The 19,658-nt window shown below is 39.3% G+C and overlaps 3 protein-coding genes and 1 long non-coding RNA gene across 8 annotated transcripts; 1 reads left to right on the plus strand and 3 right to left on the minus strand.

The window, feature by feature from the left end:
- Window positions 1-6,012: 6,012 nt before the first annotated feature.
- On the minus strand, window positions 6,013-8,147 carry LOC117141567 (transketolase-like protein 2). The gene is made up of 2 exons (XM_033305078.1): window positions 7,286-8,147; window positions 6,013-7,227 (listed from the first exon to the last, which is right to left on the minus strand). Exons 1-2 carry the CDS (start codon window positions 8,102-8,104, stop codon window positions 6,175-6,177), a joined length of 1,872 nt encoding a protein of 623 aa, XP_033160969.1. The 5' UTR covers window positions 8,105-8,147; the 3' UTR covers window positions 6,013-6,174.
- Window positions 8,148-8,849: 702 nt separating this feature from the next.
- Window positions 8,850-11,098, plus strand: LOC117140187. The gene is made up of 3 exons (XR_004459407.1): window positions 8,850-8,984; window positions 9,569-9,838; window positions 9,895-11,098. It is a non-coding gene; the product is annotated as an uncharacterized LOC117140187 (long non-coding RNA).
- A 2,685-nt stretch (window positions 11,099-13,783) lies between these two features.
- On the minus strand, window positions 13,784-16,295 carry LOC117141629. Of its 5 annotated transcripts, none has more exons than XM_033305163.1 (10): window positions 15,857-16,295; window positions 15,716-15,798; window positions 15,012-15,653; window positions 14,875-14,958; window positions 14,776-14,808; window positions 14,649-14,681; window positions 14,473-14,544; window positions 14,110-14,422; window positions 13,928-14,049; window positions 13,784-13,877 (listed from the first exon to the last, which is right to left on the minus strand). In XM_033305163.1, the coding sequence occupies exons 1-10, from the start codon at window positions 16,153-16,155 to the stop codon at window positions 13,864-13,866; spliced, it is 1,695 nt and encodes a 564-aa protein (XP_033161054.1). In that variant the 5' UTR covers window positions 16,156-16,295; the 3' UTR covers window positions 13,784-13,863. The 5 variants fall into 5 exon arrangements, with proteins under 5 accessions (XP_033161054.1, XP_033161053.1, XP_033161052.1 ...); XM_033305162.1 differs by having other exon boundaries at window positions 14,776-14,811; XM_033305161.1 differs by having other exon boundaries at window positions 14,866-14,958.
- A 1,643-nt stretch (window positions 16,296-17,938) lies between these two features.
- LOC117141616 (cell death protein Grim) lies at window positions 17,939-19,410 on the minus strand. Its single transcript, XM_033305136.1, has 2 exons — window positions 18,605-19,410; window positions 17,939-18,200 (listed from the first exon to the last, which is right to left on the minus strand). Exon 1 carries the CDS (start codon window positions 19,109-19,111, stop codon window positions 18,701-18,703), a length of 411 nt encoding a protein of 136 aa, XP_033161027.1. The 5' UTR covers window positions 19,112-19,410; the 3' UTR covers window positions 17,939-18,200; window positions 18,605-18,700.
- Window positions 19,411-19,658: the final 248 nt, after the last annotated feature.

Consider the following 19,658-nt stretch of genomic DNA (forward strand, 5'->3'; position numbering starts at 1 on the left):
TTCATTGCAAAGCGCAGAACCGAAAATTGAAACCCTTGAAAATGTTCCATGTAAATTTCTGGAATAAATCTTAAGCAGCGACAACGAGATGGGACAAGAATTTTGGCGGGACCAGAGTACTGAGCATTAAATTAAATTGCTCAACAGTTTGTAATGCGGCACATTAGTGTCAAGCGATGACAAGGACATCCCGAAAGGGTTAGATTCCGCTGGCATTAACACGTTGTTGTCCTGGGAACAGGACGAATAATTTGAGAATTTATAGGCAGGACACATTTGGTCCAGCAGCCGGTCCAGGATAAAGTATCCTTATGATGACCCACCACCGACATGGGACAGTTTTTCCAAGGACTTATCCCAACGTCCTGTGAATGAGCACAATTAGTGGTGGCGAGTTCGGTTTCGTGGGGAAAAACTCCATTTACATGCAATTTGTTGCGTTTAAATGCCTTTTATATGCAAATACATCCTGGATCCTGGTCAGCTGGACAGGATGCGAAGATACTGAACACCAAGTTCCTTTTTATGATTTTTAATGAGCGTCCTTTTTGGGTTTGCTCCATGATTGATGCAATACTTGGGATGCTGCAAATGCCCCGAATTTGTCCGAGTGTGTGAAATTTGAATATTTATGACCAACGGTCATGTATATGGTGTGGAAATTTTTATGATCTTGTTGCATAAAATTATGTCTTTCTTTTATTTTTTTTCCCGGTTGGTTACTTACTGAAATTCCCGGTTGTTGGTTCTGGAACTTGTTCTTAAGGCGGAAAAAGTACTTAAATTATGTACTTTTAACAGACATAATTATGCAAATTATATTTGAGTTTTTATAAATTTATGAACTTGTTCTTTGTGAGATTAATGGGACAAATGTTAATTTTGAGAAAAAAATATATAACTTTTAGATGACTTGTAAAAGAGATTTATGTCTTATTTCAAACCTTAAAACCACATTATATAGTGATCATTTCATAATTTTAATACCTTACACCTTAATGTCATGTGAGTTCCCAGTAAAATGAGTAAAATTCCCAGTAAAATGAGTAAAATACGTTTTTATTTAACTTTCCTTATTGACAAATTGCTTTTACACACACATACTTCCCAGAAATTCAGCAATTAATCAAATTTGCCACACTTCCTTCGGTTTTACTTTAAGCCAAAAACTCATTCGAGCGTAAGACGTTCGACTGTCAGATGATCAAAATGCATTAGAAGCACAGAAATGAGGAAAAACTAATTAAGAACATTTTCACCCAGCCAACCCACAACAATCCTTTTGGTTTCTCCTCGTGGCTAATCACAAAAACGTGACGTCATTCGCCACGCCTTTATTATGATTTTTATTAATGATTCATGCATGCCATTATGCGAGTATATTCATATATTTATTTATCCCAATTTGTCGGAGAGACGACAAAGTGCGAAAGTAGCCGTGAACTGGGTTTCAGTGTTTTAATCCGCGCGTTTAATTGAAATTGGCTGCTAAGCAGAAGCCCCGAAGGTCTAAAATGCGGGTTCCAGAAGTCAAAGTGGTGGGTTAATGCCAACAAGATCTTTGCGGCAGCTCTGGGCCTCGTCAAATCTTATAGATATTAATGATGTTTGGACACACAACCGAATTACGAAACAATTAATTATTTGATTTATCCCCTCAATTCTTTATTTTTTCTTCTTTTCGCATGACTTTGCGCCCTGAGTCTAATTTGCGGCTTGATGGGGTTAGGCTGAACCCAACTTCTTCTACACCCGCATCATTCATTGCTTTTTTTACGTATCTATATCTTCGTAATAATTATGTATTTTTTAAGTTATGACACCATAAATTAGTGGTACATTTTCGCAAGAATTTGAATATATATTTAAGATAGAAATATCGTTCGTAAGCTTTGTTTTTTTAAAGGTACAAGTATGCAATTTAAAAAAATACTATCTCGCCAGACTGAAAATGAGTTTTATCTTTAGTCAATAAAAAATTTGAATGCTATCAAATATGTGAAATTTTTTACGTGACTTGCCAACTTTTCCAATAGGAAATCACAACCCCAATAATGAAGATATTTCTATGCTCTCTATAGTGTTTTTTATTACCCGCTGTGTTTGCCCCCATAACTCAGGACTTATCTGGGGAAAACAATCTGCGACAATAATTCTTAGGCCTGACATAATGTACCTCAAATGTTTTATTCGTGTTTATCGGCGGCAGTTTTTCCACGTCTGCCGCGGCAGCACTTTCGGCCAAACTTTGTTTTTCGTTTTGATTTTCTTTCTTTTTAGCAATTGCCGAAATATGGCATAATATTAGAGCCCACTTATTGACTTAATGGGCATCTTGATAGGAGGCAAATAAGAAATATTTGATATATGGGCCAAACATCACAGCGTGTTGGGATTTTTAGGAATGAAAGACTTGTTCTAAGATTCGGGGTTGTTGGCAGTTCGAAAACCGAAAATTAAAAGTGCGGAAAAAGACTTTCGCTACTGTGACATCCACAAGATCATTAATAAGGATATCTGTTCTTACGGATCTTACGGATTGTATTCACTTATTGCGCTGCAAGGAAATTCCGTTCTCATGGTTGGCGGCAATGCAAATATTTATATAAGACAAAACTTTTGTTGCCATTTCGCTGGGCTGTCTGGGCGAACAAAAGGGTTAATGAGTTCAAGCAGCTACTTAGACGACCTGATTAATGATCGGCAGCTAGCTGCCAACACATGCATGGCCAAAACAACAGAAACGGAGGAGCACTTTGCATAAGATCATTAATTAAATCACATACACACACAAAGGATATGCCAAAGACACCAAAAAAATATGCTAATTTCCAGGCAAACGAGAATAAAAATGTAAATCCCGAATAGAAAAATTCACGTAATTTCCAATTATAAATTCATCGAAATGACATTTAGGCCTGGGAGAGAAGATCTCTCACCTTGCCCTGACTCGACTCAACACCCCATCATCAGTCACCTCACCTCAGCGTTGTCATAGGAATTAATGATTCTACCCCCTAAAAGCACCCAAAGGGTTACCCAGCCGGCAACGCTTACAAAAAATCATAGTTAAATATAATAAATGTTTGTTTTTACTTGGCTCTATGCAAATTCTCGGCTCACACTCAATTAACTTTGTTGTCAATCAAATGCAAATATTGTGGTTCCTTGGAAAAAGGTTCATCCATTGGCAATTGCAATTTGTTTGGCTTTTTTAATGCTGTTGTGGCTCATTAGAATTGCTCAGTTATTCCATCAATATGCATTTGTTGTTAATCGAATTTTCGTAGCCACCGTTCTTTGCATACCTAAGTGGTTTTTTTTTCTGGATTTCACTGACGGTTGTGTGAAAGTCAAAATAAAGGAAGGAGTTTGGCAAATGTTTGTAAATTTTCCTGGGAAAGTTTGGTTAGCGTGACGCCCTCTAAATGTGTCTTCTAAGGAATTGGCGTATGTATAAATATTTTATGTTTAAATTACATATTCATAGAATGCATCCGTAAGTTTATGTAAATCCAGCTCAAGTCATTTAGCAACCATTTTGTAATTTAAATGAATGAAATGTGAAATTTATGTTAATATTTTTATCTAAAATACATAAATTCCAGGGATCAATTTTACTTGATCTAAAATAGTCATTAGGTATTTGTCTAACTTAGTTCTAAAAACAATATACATGTTTGTACTGATGTATAATTTATTAGTTTCCAAACTGTTGTACATTACATTTACATTTACAACTAATGCTTAATACCAAGGCCGAAAATGAAAATAAGCCTACTTTTTCGACATTAAATTCCTTCACTAAAAACCTTTAAATAACCAATTCACAACATTGTTAGACAAGGCTTTAACATACTCCTCTCACATCTTGTGTATAATACCCTTTCACTCAATTCCTCTACTACCACGAACTCATACCCTCTAATTCGCTTCAACCAGAATGATCAATCAAAATCTGAATTTTAATGTTATGCGGTGCATGAAACCCTAACAACAGGAACAAGAATAACCATATCCTGCGAGCAACAACAGCCAAGAAAAAAGGAAAACAAAAGTGTAAAAGAATTTCCATTGCGACACAGGGGTGCGCTCTTTTGGCATTTTTCTAACCCCTTTTTCCAGCTGGTGAAAGGCAAAATATTTGGAAAATTAAAAAAAAAGGCAGAGGAGAAAGCAGAAGAGAGTAGAGTGAAAGGGGGAAACGACGGTAACCAGTAGCTGCCACAGGAAAATAGTAAAAATTGTAAAAATCCTATTAAGCGTTTCCGGGCGAAACTCCTGTTCGGTGTTTGCTTTTGACACTTCTCTTTTTATACCTCGTACTTCACAGATTTTTGGGTATGTACGTTTTAAACTTCATAGTTAAACAATCGTATTCCTGTAATATACCAAAATACCTATTGAGATGTGTTAATTTTTTCCGTATGTTGTTATTTTCACAGAATTTTGTATAAACTTTATTATTATTTCTCTAATTTGTTCAATGTTTTTTAAAGGGTAGTTTACTGTTGAAACCTCGCTTTTTTACTGACTTCGTTCTATTTGAATATTGGGGATTGTATTTTCAGGCTGGGGCGCTTGGCTTAAATGTCTAATTTAAATGCATGTGCTTTTAACAGTTGCAGACAGAGATTGATGATTGTTTTTGGGCTCTTTTTTCACCGCAGATAATTGCTTACAAATTTTGGCGGCACAGATTTTCCTCATTAAATGATATATGTTTGTGTGGGAGGGGGACATTTTCAAGCAGGTGCAGTCGTTCCCTCATAAATCTACCCCAAAATCACACATCCAACTCCTTCACATGTGTGGCGGGAACAAAGGGCACTCCACATATGATGTCATCTAATCTATTTTCATTTTGTTGAATTTATGATCTTTAACCAATCTAGTTAGCCATGCTCACTTAACAAAAATTGAAAAACTCCGCTATCTGTGCGTCCATTGTGTATTTGAGGTGTATAGAATTTTTAAAGCATTTATCGTAAATTTTGATCGAATCGGAAGGGATACTTTGTCCACTTGGCCAACCCTTAACCACACACAGAGCCACATCCTGTTGTCCTTTTGAACCAAACCATCAAACAATATAGAGTACTGATTAGGAAGCGAAAAACAATAAATGGACCTCTGCTGCCTCAGAGGCAAATGAATAAATGGATGAATGCCACATTAGACGGCAACGGATGTCATTACGGATAATTTAAAGTGGCCTTTGGTCAGGCGAGATAGAACTTGAAGAAGCGGGAGTGATTCGACCACGAGATACCCTTATTTTTTACAAAATACTTTTGTTTAATTATTAATATAAGATTCATATTACATATGTTTATATTTAATTTTTAGTTATACATATATGTATAAAAAGAGAAAGATGGCAGTTAAGCTTATTATTTAATAATCTAGAGGAACAAAGATTAAGTACAGTTTCTATATATTTTTTAATTATTTTTAAAATTTTTTTTGTTCCTTAGGTAATTCCCTGTTCAAATGTGTGAACTATTTGCCTGATAATACAGTCAAGCCGTATCGAAAACTAAATCAACACCAAGAAGAGGGGGCTAACGATTGGATGCGCCCCTGCGAAAAGGTCACTGCAAATAAATATGTCAAAATCGAAAATTCCGCCAACGCAGTAAGTGATTCTCCTCTTTTCAGTTCCTGAAATTAGTTCCGCCCAATTGATTTTTGGCAAATGCAATTTTTCTTTGAGCTTCAGTAGCATGAAGCACATTTCACGTTGCACGGCTATTAGTTCAGGTAGAGCAAAATATAATACCGCAGGTAAGGAGCAAGTATCAATGGAAAAGGTACAGGTCACATTTAAAAAAGGGTTGCTTTGTTGTTTAGGGAATATTTGATTTATTAAGAAGTGGAGTGGTTCACATTTGGGTCCAACAACAAAGTACTTTCAATACAATAAAGATCGTTGGTAACATTTAATTCTCATAATAAAATAAATACAGGTGACTTAAATGTCAAACAGCTATAATAGTTTTTATATTAACTTCTTACTGATCTTTTATTCAATTTGCATGATAACCAAAATATAAATATAGTTACATTTATAATTTGTGTTGAGAGAGATATTTAAAAGTTTTGAATACGGAAAGTACTGGAAATTATAAAGTTACACTTCTAAATTTTTGTCGATTTTTTCAGACATTCTGCTCACTTCTTCATGATGGCCAGGCTTGCTTTGTATATATTTCTGGAGGAGACCCCAAACATGTCCAGCAGAACAGCAGGAGGGCCTGATCTCGGTACAGTGGTAACATAGAGATGCTTCACCACAAAGTTTCGATAGTCGGCCAGAGCACTGAGGACCGCCTCGCCCAATCCGCCTTGCTGGTAGTGATCCTCCACCACGACGATCCTTCCACGACACAGTTTTCCATGCTTTACGAGTAGTCGGACATCGAGGGGCTTCACTGTAAAGGGGTCGATCACCCGCGCCGTGATACAATCCTCCTCTAATCTCTCCGCAGCGGCCAGGCACTCGTACAATGTGACGCCGGCTCCAATCAGGAGCACCTCATCCGAGGGCTTCTGGCGCACCACTTTGCCCAGTCCCACGGCAAACACCTCGTCATTGTTGTAGATCACCGTTGTGTTCGGATACGTGGTGCGGATGAAGCACACGCCCTTAGTATTGGCAGCAAGTTCCACCGCCCTCTCCGTGCTAACTGCGTCCGTGGGATAGAAGACCGTGCTCCCGGGAATGCTCCTGAACATGGCTATGTCCTCCAGTCCCATTTGGGAGGGACCATCCTCGCCGATGCTGCAGCCACAGTGGGAGCCCGCGAAGTTCACATTTGTGTGCGAAATAGCGCCCATGCGGATCTGATCAAAGGCCCGGGTGAAAAAGGTGGCATGCGTCGAGACGAAGGCCACAGTGCGACGTCGACAGGTGGCTCCCACGGCCACGCCCACCAGATTCTGCTGTGCGGTGAAGCACTCGATGAATCGCTCTGGAAATGCATTTCTCATTTTGTCCGCATACGTCGAGTTCTTTGTATCGCCATCAAGGGCTATTACCCGAGGATTATCAGCCGCGATTTTGGCCAGGGCGGTTCCGTAGGCTAAGCGTGGGGCTACCGAATCTCCCAGCCGATAATTGGGCGGACTGCACAGCATTATATTGTTAATATGCACCTCGGGGGCGTGGCCGCACTTTCCCACCTTTTTGGGCGACAGGCGCACGTTGGGATTTGCGATTTTCATCTGAGGAAACACATGATACCATTACAAAGTTAACTATTAATTGGTCTTTCAATCGTACCTGCAAGTGCTTGATTGCAGCTTCGGCTCTCTTGCCCAGTGGCTGAGCATGCATTTCTTCGATTCCTTCGATGCCCAGAAAGTCCTTTCCCTTAACCGTCCTGGCTAGAAGAGCCGTGGGCTTACCCTTGGTGCTGGCCGCATTAATAAAGGCCTTGACCAGCTCATCAATATCGTGGCCATTTAAGACGAGAGCATTGAAGCCGAAGGCGTCCAACCTCTCCCGGTAAACCTCCATTTCAGTGCCTACGTCCGAGCAGAAGACCTTGTTCATATCGAAGATTACGCACAGGTTGTCCAGGCAGTAGTGGCCGGCAAAGTGGAGCGATTCCCAGACTGCTCCTTCGGTAGCCTCGCCATCGCCCACGATCACATATGTACGATAGTCTGCCTTGTCCAGGTATTTGCCCACATATGCCATTCCAGCGGCCACGGAGATGCCCTGTCCCAGGGATCCGGTGCTCACATCGACGAAACTCAGCCGTGGAGTGGGATGACCCTCCAAATCACTGTCCACCTTGCGCAGATTTCGCAGCTCCTCCACGGGGAAGAGTCCTGCCTCCGCCCAAGCGGCGTACAGAATGGGCGCAGCATGTCCCTTGGACAGCACCAATCGATCGCTGGAAGGATCGCGGGGATGTTTCAGATTCAGGCGCATCTGCTGGAAGAACAGCACCGTCATTATCTCGGCCAACGAGGCACAGGACGTCGGATGTCCCGACTTGGCCGCCTGCGTCGAGGTGATCGAATGGATCCGCAGCTTCTGGGCCACGTCCTTCAGGTTCTGCACGACCTTACTGTCCAGCTTAGCGTTCGACATTTTCACAACCAAATTTTGATTAATTTTGAGAAACTAATCAAGGGCAGATTGTTGTGCTGTAATTCTGGTCAGATTTAAAATTTCCCTTCGATTGGCGTAACAACTATATAATGTTTTTATATAAAGTTTTGTTTTAACAAATTTGTAGGAGTATTTTAAAATTTTAAATCCTTCTTCCTTAAATTCCCACGGGTTAAATGAAAGGATGGCAGGCTTATCGAGTGGTGGAGTGTTTACTGTTGGCAAATAGAGTAACATTATGAAATTAAACTTAATTAACAATTGTTTTCTCCACTTTCACGTGCGCGTTTTTTCGCGTGCTTTTTCAAACTCTTCTTCTCATCTACTCTGTATCGATATCATACAGCTTAGCTATCGCTTACAAAAATTCGGTTTATGCTTAAATGGCATAATGGCTGGCTTCTCGAGTGGTGGAGTGCTTATTTTTGGCTAAGAAAGTTACATAATAAAATTACACTAAATTAAAAATTGCTTTCTCAATTGTCTTTTTAAAATCTTTTTCTCTTCTATACTATATCGATATCATACAGCTAAGCTATCGATTACATGCTATCGGTTTATGCTTAATTTATTCATGGACAACAACCCGATAGTTAGCCACGTGTCTTCTAATAATTCGTTTCACGCTTTTACTGCATTTTTTAGTAATTGTACATTTTTTCAGCAAATCGAAAGCATCAAGACAGCATTTCCATTTGAATCACTCAAACATCCAAGTAGTGTCATTACAAATCAAAAGTCATAAATATTTTGAAGGCAGAAACTCAAAACAGTAAAATGTTTCATTCAGTGAGGTTATATAAAAAAATGCCGTGTGAATTTACGGTGAAAAATTGCAGTTCTCACAGCGAGTAAACGCGTAAGTAAATCCAAAGTGCAGGACCAACCCTCTGGACCTATAAATGCCCATCAATGACCAAGAGGTGCAGTTTTGAAAACAGTTTAAATTTGATTTGGGTGCGAATCGGAATTGCACGAGGGTTGCATTGGATTCTAACCCTTTCCCCGGATCAACGAAGCGTTCCGTCTGTCCGAGCGCTAAATAAATCATTTCTCTTCGATTAATTCGCTTGCTGACATGTGCACTCTCACATGTCCCGACTGAAGGGCTTACTTTGAATTTAAAAAAAAGGGTTTACACATGGTTTCGGCTAAGCGACCGCTACTCATGTCAAATTTTGGCTTTTGCTCTCCTTTGTAGTGGCATGGAAAATTGTCCATGGCCGTGCAGTCATAAGTTATAAATTAGTTAAGTTCCTTTCGAGCACTTTAAACTCAGCCGAGGGTTGCTCAAAAAAGGGTTCCCTCCACACCACACCACACCCTTTCCCTTTTCCACGTCATTGAGTTTGCTTCTTTATGTGTGTTTTTCTAAATTTTTAAGTGCATTGATTAATTTTTATTTTGATCGGTCCGAAATCAATATTGTTTGCAAATTTTCAGTAAATACCCAACCGAAGACACGGGCCCAGCAGTTGGTGTGTGTAATTTGTCGTCATTCGTAACGCCCAGCGATATTCCCCTGATGTTTGCCACTTAGCAAAGGGTTCCGTATCCATTGCCAATGTTTCGAGTACGAATTCAAGCGAATTTATGTAGTGGAAGTGCGTAAAGAGAGTTTCAGCAGCTGATAACCGTGGGAAAGGGAGATAATAGCATAGACATGTGATTCGGAGATCTCAAGCGGCATAATTAAAGATGTTATTAAAACAAGTGAGTGATTTGAAAGATAAAATTTAAGATGATATACAATATATTTTCTCATCCAGGCTCTGGAACACTTTGCTGAAGTCGGCCTCTAAGGATTGCGAACCCTCCGCTTGGGTAGACACATTCATCGTATTCAAAGAAAAAGCTTCGGATGTCAAAGAAGAAGCCTCTGAGGACTGCGAACCCTCCTTCTGGGTGGGCGAATTCAACGTATTCGATCCATTCGGCTGCTCAGGATCAAGATCCTTAATAGATCTTCCGTCATTGGAAACTCGTTGTTTCCAGTTGGGCTTGCATCTGCGTTTGGCATCACTGGCATTATTGAAATCAGTTGAGCTCTAGAGCTGGTTTCAGTTAACTGAGGAACCACCACCATGCTCAACTGAATTCACAAATGGCAGAGATGACAAACGCGCATGCCAATCCAGCTTGGAAACCACGAGTTCCCAGAGACGGAAGATCTATTAAGGATCTTGATCCTGAGCGGCCAAATGGATCGAATACGAGTTCTTAATGACGGAAGATCTATAAAGATGATGTATATATATTTCCTAATCGAGGCTCTGCAATACTACGCTGAAGTATTCTTCGTCGAACGGAGAAGATTCGGTTGTCAAAGAAGTAGCTTCTGTTGTCAAAAGAGGAGCCTCTGAGAACTGCAAACCCTCCTTCTGGGTGGGCGAATTCATCGTATTCGATCCATTTGGCTGCTCGGGATCCTCCGTTATCAAGAACTTGTTGTTTCCAGCTGTTTCCAGTCAACAAAGGAGTGATTTAAAATACAAAATTTAAGATGATATCTATAAGATGATTTATTAAGATGATATACATATATATTTCCTCATCGAGGTCCTGGAATACTTCTTTGAAGTATTCTTTGTAGGTCTCTAAGGATTGCGAACAAATGCATCGTATTTATAGAAGCTTCGGTTGTCAAAAATGAAGCCTCTGAGAACTGCGAACCCTCCTTCTGGGTGGGCGAATTCATCGTATTCGATCCATTTGTCTGCTCAGGATCCTCCGTTATCAAGAACTTGTTTTTTCCATTTCTGAATTCAGTTGAGGAGCTGTTTTTTGAGGCAAGTGGAGAAGAAGCTCAACACTTGCTAAGTAACCAAAACACCACCGAGTTCCTTAATTCCTTAGAAAAAAGAACCTGTACAATTTAAGTTAAATCACAAATATCTCCAAAATGTATTAAACATTTTATATAAAAATATGGATGTGCATAGTCGTAGGCCTCGTAGCCTACGCTCATGTTAGTGTTGCTTTAAATAAATAAATAAAACAATATATTTAAGATTTCAGAATTTTATATAATTACTTAAATACATACGGTAAAAATTTTTGTCTGGTAATAGTGAAGTTTACAGTTTATATGCTTTATTTCAAGACTGATAAACAATTCAAATAACGATTGACTGCCATTCCCAATCGAGGATGTGAAGACCATGAAAAATCGCATTCGGATTCGCAATACCATAAATGTTCCCAGGCTAAGCAGGCACTCGACTTCAATAGGACATTTGACTAAGTGGAAGCGATTGACCTATGTCCAAGCTCATTTATTGATTCTGTCCATTTGCATAGGATAGGACCTATCTAGGGTTCCCCTCCCTTTGATCTGATTGCGACGCGTGTCCTGTTCGGCGATGCAAATTGGTCACACCCTTCAAAAGAAATATCGACGGATAGACGACAAATCGATTTGCATGGCAGGGCAGTAATAATGTATTTTGCCCAGGGTGACATAATTGTGCGAGGACCAGCTTGACCAGCCTGCGTTCCATCATAACTCATAATAATGAAGTGCAAATGCCTATGTATGCGCTACCCTGGGCATAATCGGCTTTCAATTCCGAACAAAAGGACTCGTCCTCAGAAGTCACGTGCCTGCTGTTTAATCCGTGTCCTCTACTTTCCTCTCTTTTCCCCGAGTGAAAGTCCTGCCGGCGAATTTGTTACGCTTTGATTTCTCCTTTTTTCGACGTGATCCCTTTTCGCCTTTTTATTGTCTTGTCTGGACATTTGGTCGCTACCTACTTGAAGTAGAAGTCGTGCCCTTGATTAAATTAAATGAGTTTATCCCCGGGCTGGAAGTGAGTCGCTCTCGTGGCGGAGATAATTTTATCTGTGGGTTTTTTCTTCCAACCGATTCGGATTGAGATGTTGGCTTGGAAAAGGGTTATATGGATTCCGAAAGTGGTGCATTACTATCTGGAGTCATTTCAATGCTCTATTTCTGATTGCTGTTGAATTATTAAGTTATGATATATGATATATATATATATATATATTTTCACATTTTAATTACTTACTCAAAAGCCTTTTCAATAAGGCGATAAATTGAAAGTAAGCCCACTATTTGCTCCAAAACTACCAAGGAGACGCTTAAATATCGCCTAGACTCCCAACAGTTCGAGCACCGTTGGTGTCTAATGTTTGGCCAACTACCAAAATAGGTGGCACTGATTTAATGGGAGCCCGGTGGTCTCCGTTTTCCACTTCTTCTACAGCTCCCTCCCCGCAAGCAATCTCCCTATGCCCGTCTCTATTTTCAATTTCGTTAATGACCCAAAAGTGGCGTAAACCAATTTATACCGAGTCGGAGTCTCTCACACAAGACAAATAATAGCGCAGCAGGACATTGACAACAACACCCAGGCAATATATAGGAATGCACTGGAAAAATATCAGTCGGAAATTGAGAAATACAAAGAATATATTTGAAATGGCTCTACTATCTAACTCTCATGTCATAAAATAACCTGTAACAAGTACAGGTGCAAGATATTATTTTAATTTATATTTAAATGGAAGTCAGAACGAGGTATTTAAAAATATTGATAATAATAATTTAGAAATTATATTAACTTTATTTTTTCACTGTGGACATAAGTGAAGCAGATTGGTGGGTAGAATCGAAATGTAGAAACGAGACTGTCGACCGGTAATTGACTGCCGCTGATGGTCACTGGCCAAAACGCTGATAATGAAGCGCAATTGTGTTCAACTGATGGTCAGAAACAAATTTCTTTTGAGGCAATTATTCATAGTCGGGTACCGAAGGAGTTACAAACTCATGACTTCTCTGTTCTACTATTTTAAGGTGTTGCCTCGTAAGAATAAATCATTGGAAAATTCCTTCTTATCCGCGTTGTTTGTGGACCCTAGACAACCTCCTGTGGTTTTGTGGGTGTTGACACACGTTTTTTCGGCGGGAATAGTTTAGAATCCCCTAACATTGAGTTGGGTCTATGAATCATGAGATTAATGAATAGTCGGCCGTAAATGTCAATCCGAGAATCTCAAGAAGTCTTTACTTAACTTCGCTTTGCGCTTTGCCTCGGTCTTTAACATCAAACAATTAACCAGAGCTTTCATTGTCGGCACTTTGATATTTGATTTGCCTCTTTTCCTGGACAAACCAAGTGAATATAGTCACAGATACTCCTATCCCCTTAAACGAATGTGGTCGTTTGTGGCCATATTGCGTTTCACTTTCGCTCCACATACAGGCCTTTCGCATTTGGGGGCGTTGTTTGCCTGGCCCTTTTTCCGCTTGCCACTTTTCCGACTTGGTTTTTGCACGAAACTGGGTCACTGATGTCGCCCGTTTGTTTGTCCAATGCGAGGGTTCCCTCACGGGTTAGTGTACTTTACTGCTAAAATCAATAGACCAGCTCACTGTAATTAGCTTTGACTTAAAGTGCATGCCATGCGAAGTTCAGGATCTGGGAAGGTGGATCTTTCCTACTGTGAGTCATTACCACGAGGGTTAATGGCTCGAAGAGCTGGATTTCAAGAAAGTTCTGTTGAGAAACTATTCGACAAAGTCTTCATCTTCAGCAGTCATAGTAATGAAGCGTTTCAATGTTCAATACCTTTTTCTTTTCTAAGGTTATAAATAGAAGAGGAAGTTGTTACATTTAATTTTTTTGTGTGGTTTTATTGTTTAAGAGTATAATAATATAATATATATAATTATTGTTCATATCCACCATCTCACGCACGGTGTTCCTTCCGATTCAGCCCTGTTGCACTGTTGATCGCAAATATTATAAAAGCATAAAACAATTATTCGTTACAAACCTTGATTTACACTACTTATATGACTAGCTTGCCTTTGAGGAGTAGCCATAGGAATACCTGGTGCTGGAATGCAGTTCGGTGTGGAACCACCAGACATATCGTAGGAATAGGGACTTGAATAACTGACGCAGGTAATAACAAATAGTTGTATTGCATGGTTTAGTATTTTAAAGATTTCTTACCTCATTTGACTGAGAGGATAAGCGTTCATATTCATTTCGCAGGCACCACCCATGCCATAGACCTGACCACCGTTGCCCATCTCAACCAGGCCAGGGGATCCAGCTGGACCGTAGATGTTACAGGGTCCGGAGGCCAAGCCGATGTCCATGCCATTGGGGAAGTGGTTAAAGTGGTTGCCATCGTTGGAAAAGGGTTTGTAGTCTGAGGAGTATACTGTGTGGTTCTGCAGAGAGTCGCTCATAAATCCAGTGTTACTGGCAAACCAATTAGGGGAAGGCATTCCCATCGATGAGGAAAAGCATTGTTGAGCACCTAAACGGAAATCAGTAACCATTTGATAATTTGGTATGCTAAGTAAGTACCTAGACCATCATTGCTATAATATTGTTGAGCACCGAAAGAAGAACTGAATGCCTGTTGCATGCCTTGACAATCTGAAAGATGTTGGTTTTTTCAAAATGATTCAATGGTGCATATGATTAAATCGGTTGAATGTCATTAAGACACTTTGGAAAGTGAATAAGTTAATTAAACATACCTTGATTGGGGCTGCCTAACATTGAATGCATACCTATTTAAATGTTTTAAAATAGTTAATTTAATTTAAGACAGTTGGATATTATTTAATTACGATGAAGAGTCAATTAGTGAATGCTTAAACTTACCTTGATTGGGGGTGGCAAACATTGAATGCGTACCTGCTTAAATGATGAAAATGTGGTCAAATTGATTTAAGATTACGAATTCATCTTTACCCCCAGTACCATTGTTATAAAACTGTTGAGTTCCCTGCGTAAAGTTATTGAAACACGGCTGACTTTGAGCATTAGCAAATGATTGTTGAATTCCTAAAACTCGACATATTACATTTCTTCCACGGTAGCTAATTTATCATGCTTACCTTGTTGTGCAGTGGCATAACATTGCTGCACACTCTTCTGGTACTTTTGCATAAAGGCCTCCATGTCGAAGTTGTTAGGACTTTGATGAAATAAAGCACTATCCCCATTTGAATGACAATTTTCCTCTGAAGATTCTGATGAAGTTGGACATTTCGTACCAGTTTCCCGGTTGTTCTGGCCACCGCCTCCCCTTTGACTTTCATCCATTTGCATGCCTGGCATAGAGTACATGGCATTGCCTGGATAATTTAGTGGGGTAGAGTAACAGTAGATGGGAAATCCGGTACTCGGATCGACACCCATTGGAACAGGAAAAATGTGCTGTTGCTGGCCAGGATAAGTCTGATCCCATTGAGAGCATCCAGATTGCTGACTAGAATGGATATCACAGCAACAGCCACAAGTCTCTTTGGAGCAGCAAGGACTCTCACATGGCGCTGAACTGGTAGTACTGGGATCGTTGACAATGGTCTCGTCCGATCTTGATCCGGTTTCCGGAAGAGATTGACCATAGCCATATTGATTTTGAGACATCTGCCCGGGCGAACTAGAAGACGATTCCATCTCTCTTTGTCCAGATGTCGAGTCCTGTGTCATTGGGTCAAAGGATTGCCAGCTACACGAAGGTTGGCATACTGGATCTATAATAGCAAAAAATAAAAAGATCAATAAACTTCCAAAACTATTTTAGAAATTACATTACATTCGCTATAGTTATAATCCCGGAAGTCCATTGTCTGACCCTTTTGTTGAACTACTTGACCCGAGGCAATGCGAAACTCTGAGCTACGATGCATTTTTGTAAGACAATTAAAGGTGTAATTTTTAAATAAGCTTAACTTACTAACGAACGCTCATCTGATTCAGAAAACGCGTGTATTCGCTATCTGGATCTGCCTCAGAAGTAAGTTTTTCTGGCTTTGGATTAGAATTGTATTTCGATGCTGACGTGTGAACCTTTTCCTGGTCAGATTTGGGAACTTCACTTGACTTTTGAGCGTTTAATTCTTGAACACTTTTCGACTTGAATGTTGTGCAGACATCATCTAAGCTTTCGATTGAATCTAGTATTTGGCGCACTTCCTGATCCTGCTCGTCGCCCAAGGAATCAGTATCATTGTCATTCTTATCCGAAGCGTTCATTATGATTATAAGATGGATATCCTGGTCGAGCTCTGCTGTCTTATGACACCACTGAGGTATCTAGCTCATGCCTAGGTAAATGCTTTGGAATTTTGCTTCCTTTAAGGAATAATAATAATTTCTTAAAGTTTATTTACACTCTTTTCATTGAATACTTTGTTAATGTTTTTTTAGAACAACTTTTTCAAAATCAACTGCAATAAACGTTTCAAAGTTAAATTAAAAAAGAACACATTACATTTTTTTTTAAGCTCTATCTATCCCGTCTGCAATACAAAAAGGAAATAGCATATTTAAATTACTTGACTATGAGTATTTAAGTTAACTAAATTACTCATATGTGCTTTTATATTCTTTTCCTTATACCTTTTAAATGTTTATTACCCGTGGATTCAGCTATTGAAATATTCGAGGGTGGACCCAATTGAAAGCAGTTTGCCAACAACCTGTGACTTGATGGAATTTTCACCCATTTGCAGCTCCCACCTGTCTATCTCAGATCAGTTTAACATATGTGGCACTAATTTAACTAAATTAACTACAAATATGTTATCATAAACTGTCTCTCCGCCGAGCATAATTGCAGGCGCTAAGAAGGAATTTGAGTGGAAAACAAACCCGAATGAAAACTTGATCCAGGACACGCGACCGACACTATGCGAGCATTTGCATACCCTATAATTTCCCCCTGGCTTATCATCGCCAAAAATCAAGCCACACGCGAAAAAAAAGGATAGCGAAGGACCCTAATTTCCAGGTCGCTTATTGTCATGTCACGACAATTAAACAATTTCTTGTGCGCTGGTTCCAGTGCGCTTTTGAGCGATTTAAATTAAGATAGGCGGCAAATTAGCGGCCCGAAATGTTTGCATAATTATTATTTGACTGGCGAACTTATCAGGCGCCGCTGATCGCTTGCTGCCACAGATGTTACACTTTTTCCACTTCTGGGGTTAAATGGGTTTCCGGGTTTGCTAAAGGGTACACCCCCTTTACCCTTTTCCTCTTTTTCCCTTTGACCCCGAGCCCGATGACTTGGACATTGGTGGCACAAACTGAGATCTGCGGTTAAGCGTCACCTTTGCTTTTTAACCCTTTTGGGCGGAGTGTGCCTGGCATGACACAACGGGAAAATTCTCTGTCTGCCCTTCACCAAAAATGTGTTTTCCCTTTTAAGGTGACATATTGGTTTTCACGATAGCGATCGCTAAATGTTTGCTTACTCCGCCTTTTCCTGGCGGGACGGTTATCCTTTGCCATTTCATTGCCCAAATGGGATATAAAGGCAAAGGGCTTAATTCATAAGCGGTTATTAAAAGAAATTATTAAAAAAAAATTCAAATTACTATGAGGTATTAATTTTGTAAAAACTTAGGTGAAACAAATGAATATTCTTTTGAATTTATTTTTGAAGCGGTTAAGTTTATTTTTAAAATATTTTAAAAAGCCTCCGAAAAGTTTTTTAAAATACAGATTAATAGAACTCTACACCTTCTAAATAAAAGGAAAATAAATATAATTATCCGGGAAATGGTGTAGATATTTTATCTTCTCGAAAATAAAATTAGTTGTGTTTTTCTGAAAAGGAACAATAATCGTTCATGGTGTTTTTTTTTTTATAAAATTGTATTTATTTTTTGCTTGTTTGTCTTATAAAAATTTTAATTTCTTACAAATGCTATCTTTACATGTGAATAATTTCAATATTTCTTGTTTAATTTTCAATGCCAAAATTAAAATAATATTTTTTGAATTTTGCTAAAATCAATAATAATGATAAGATACATTTCAAATTTTGTTATTCTTGATTATTCGTATCAAAATTGCTTAAATGTGTTGTTTTGTTTAATTTTTGTTAAAATGTATTCTGTTCGGCGGTTCTTGTATTCTATTTTTTTAGACATTTTGTATTTTCTCTTTTTGTTGTAAACATATAAAATTTGCTGTTTGCTTAAAATCTATTTTGTACAATTGAGTTGTTGTCTTTTGTTATTCTGGTTGTTGCGGTTGCATCTTTGTTTTGTTGTTGGTTCTGTATTGTAGTTCTGTAATATTAGTTTAGGATTTATATTCGTAAGTAGTTGAAATGCAAAAATTTGACAATTATTTGTTAGTTGAGTACGATACTTGTGGTTTTGCTCATACGTATAGACACTAATAAGGTTTATGACAATTTTACACATCTCTTTATGCTCTCTAAATGTTGTTAAGTATTTATGTATTTGAACCAACCGGGAAACCTTTGCGTGCAAAATTAAACATTTTTTCAAAACTAATATCGGAAAATTTGACATTCAAATAAGTAACAAACAACCGAAATCACTTTAAGCAAGTCGATGACAAATTTTGAATTTTCTCTCTCTCAAAAATAGTTTAAAAATAGTTTTCTTATTTTGTTGTGGAAATATCCCATGTTTTACAAAACTCGTTCCTCCTCATGTGTCCATACCCAAAAAAGAAATCACAATGCGCTTTGATTGAGCCTGCCTTTCCCAGAAAATCCCAAAGATTTCCTCTCCACCAGGATGAAAAATGGAAACCACATTTAGTTTTCCTTGGAGGTGGCATCGGTCCCGTCGTCCTCATCGTTGTTCTGACTGCCGCTGCTGATTTCGAAAGATATCTGAATGACCGTCGGTTGTCGCTGGCTCGAACTGTAGCTGTAGATTCGCAGAGCGTAGCAAAAGATCTGCGCCAAAAGATCCCAGCATCCAAACTCCGACATGGTCATCGATCCCTGTTGACTTCCCAGCGGCACGGAAATATTGGCACGGAATTGAGGGCGCTGTTGCTGATGATGTTGTTGCTGCTGCTGCTGTTGCGATTGTTGCTGCTGCTGCGGTGGTGCAGCAGGTGTTGCAGTTGTCCTTGGACTCGCTGCTGCCTGCTGGCCGTTTTGCTGATAGCTTCTGGCCAACAATTGGGCCTGGTCGGGTATGAAATAGGCGATGGCCATGGCGGTATTTGATTTAATACAAAATCTGATTTTACAAAATATTTGAATCGTTAAAAAATATATAACTTTAGTACAGCATATATTTTTAATGTTTGATTTCAATATTGTTCAGGAATTCTATATTCCATTCACTGCTTGCACTTTAAGTCTTGTAAGTCTTTATGTTTCGTATCGAGCACTTGGAAAATTTTTCTGACTCATTTGGCGGGAAAACGAACGAGGAAACTGGTCGCCTTTTGACGAACTTTCAACTGCGCTTTTCGCTTCCGCTTGTTATTCAATGTTCTCTGGTCGAGGTTTCAGAGTGGACTGACTGCAAATATCCTTGCTGCAGTCACATTTATAAAATAGCTCTCTTTGTACTTTCCTATAGGAAGCGAGTTCCTCTCTCGCGGCGAATGTCACCCTCCCAATTTCCGCCACCCCCCGGCAGTGTGTGTGTATTGTGTGTGTGCTTTGTTTATGCCAACAACCAACCAATTGAACCACCAACCACAGGGACCCACACCACTGACAATGTGCCACCACCACCGCCAGTTTACCACCC

The sequence above is a fragment of the Drosophila mauritiana genome, chromosome 3L, assembly GCF_004382145.1.
Source record: "Drosophila mauritiana strain mau12 chromosome 3L, ASM438214v1, whole genome shotgun sequence".
Classification (NCBI taxonomy): Eukaryota; Metazoa; Arthropoda; class Insecta; order Diptera; family Drosophilidae; genus Drosophila; species Drosophila mauritiana.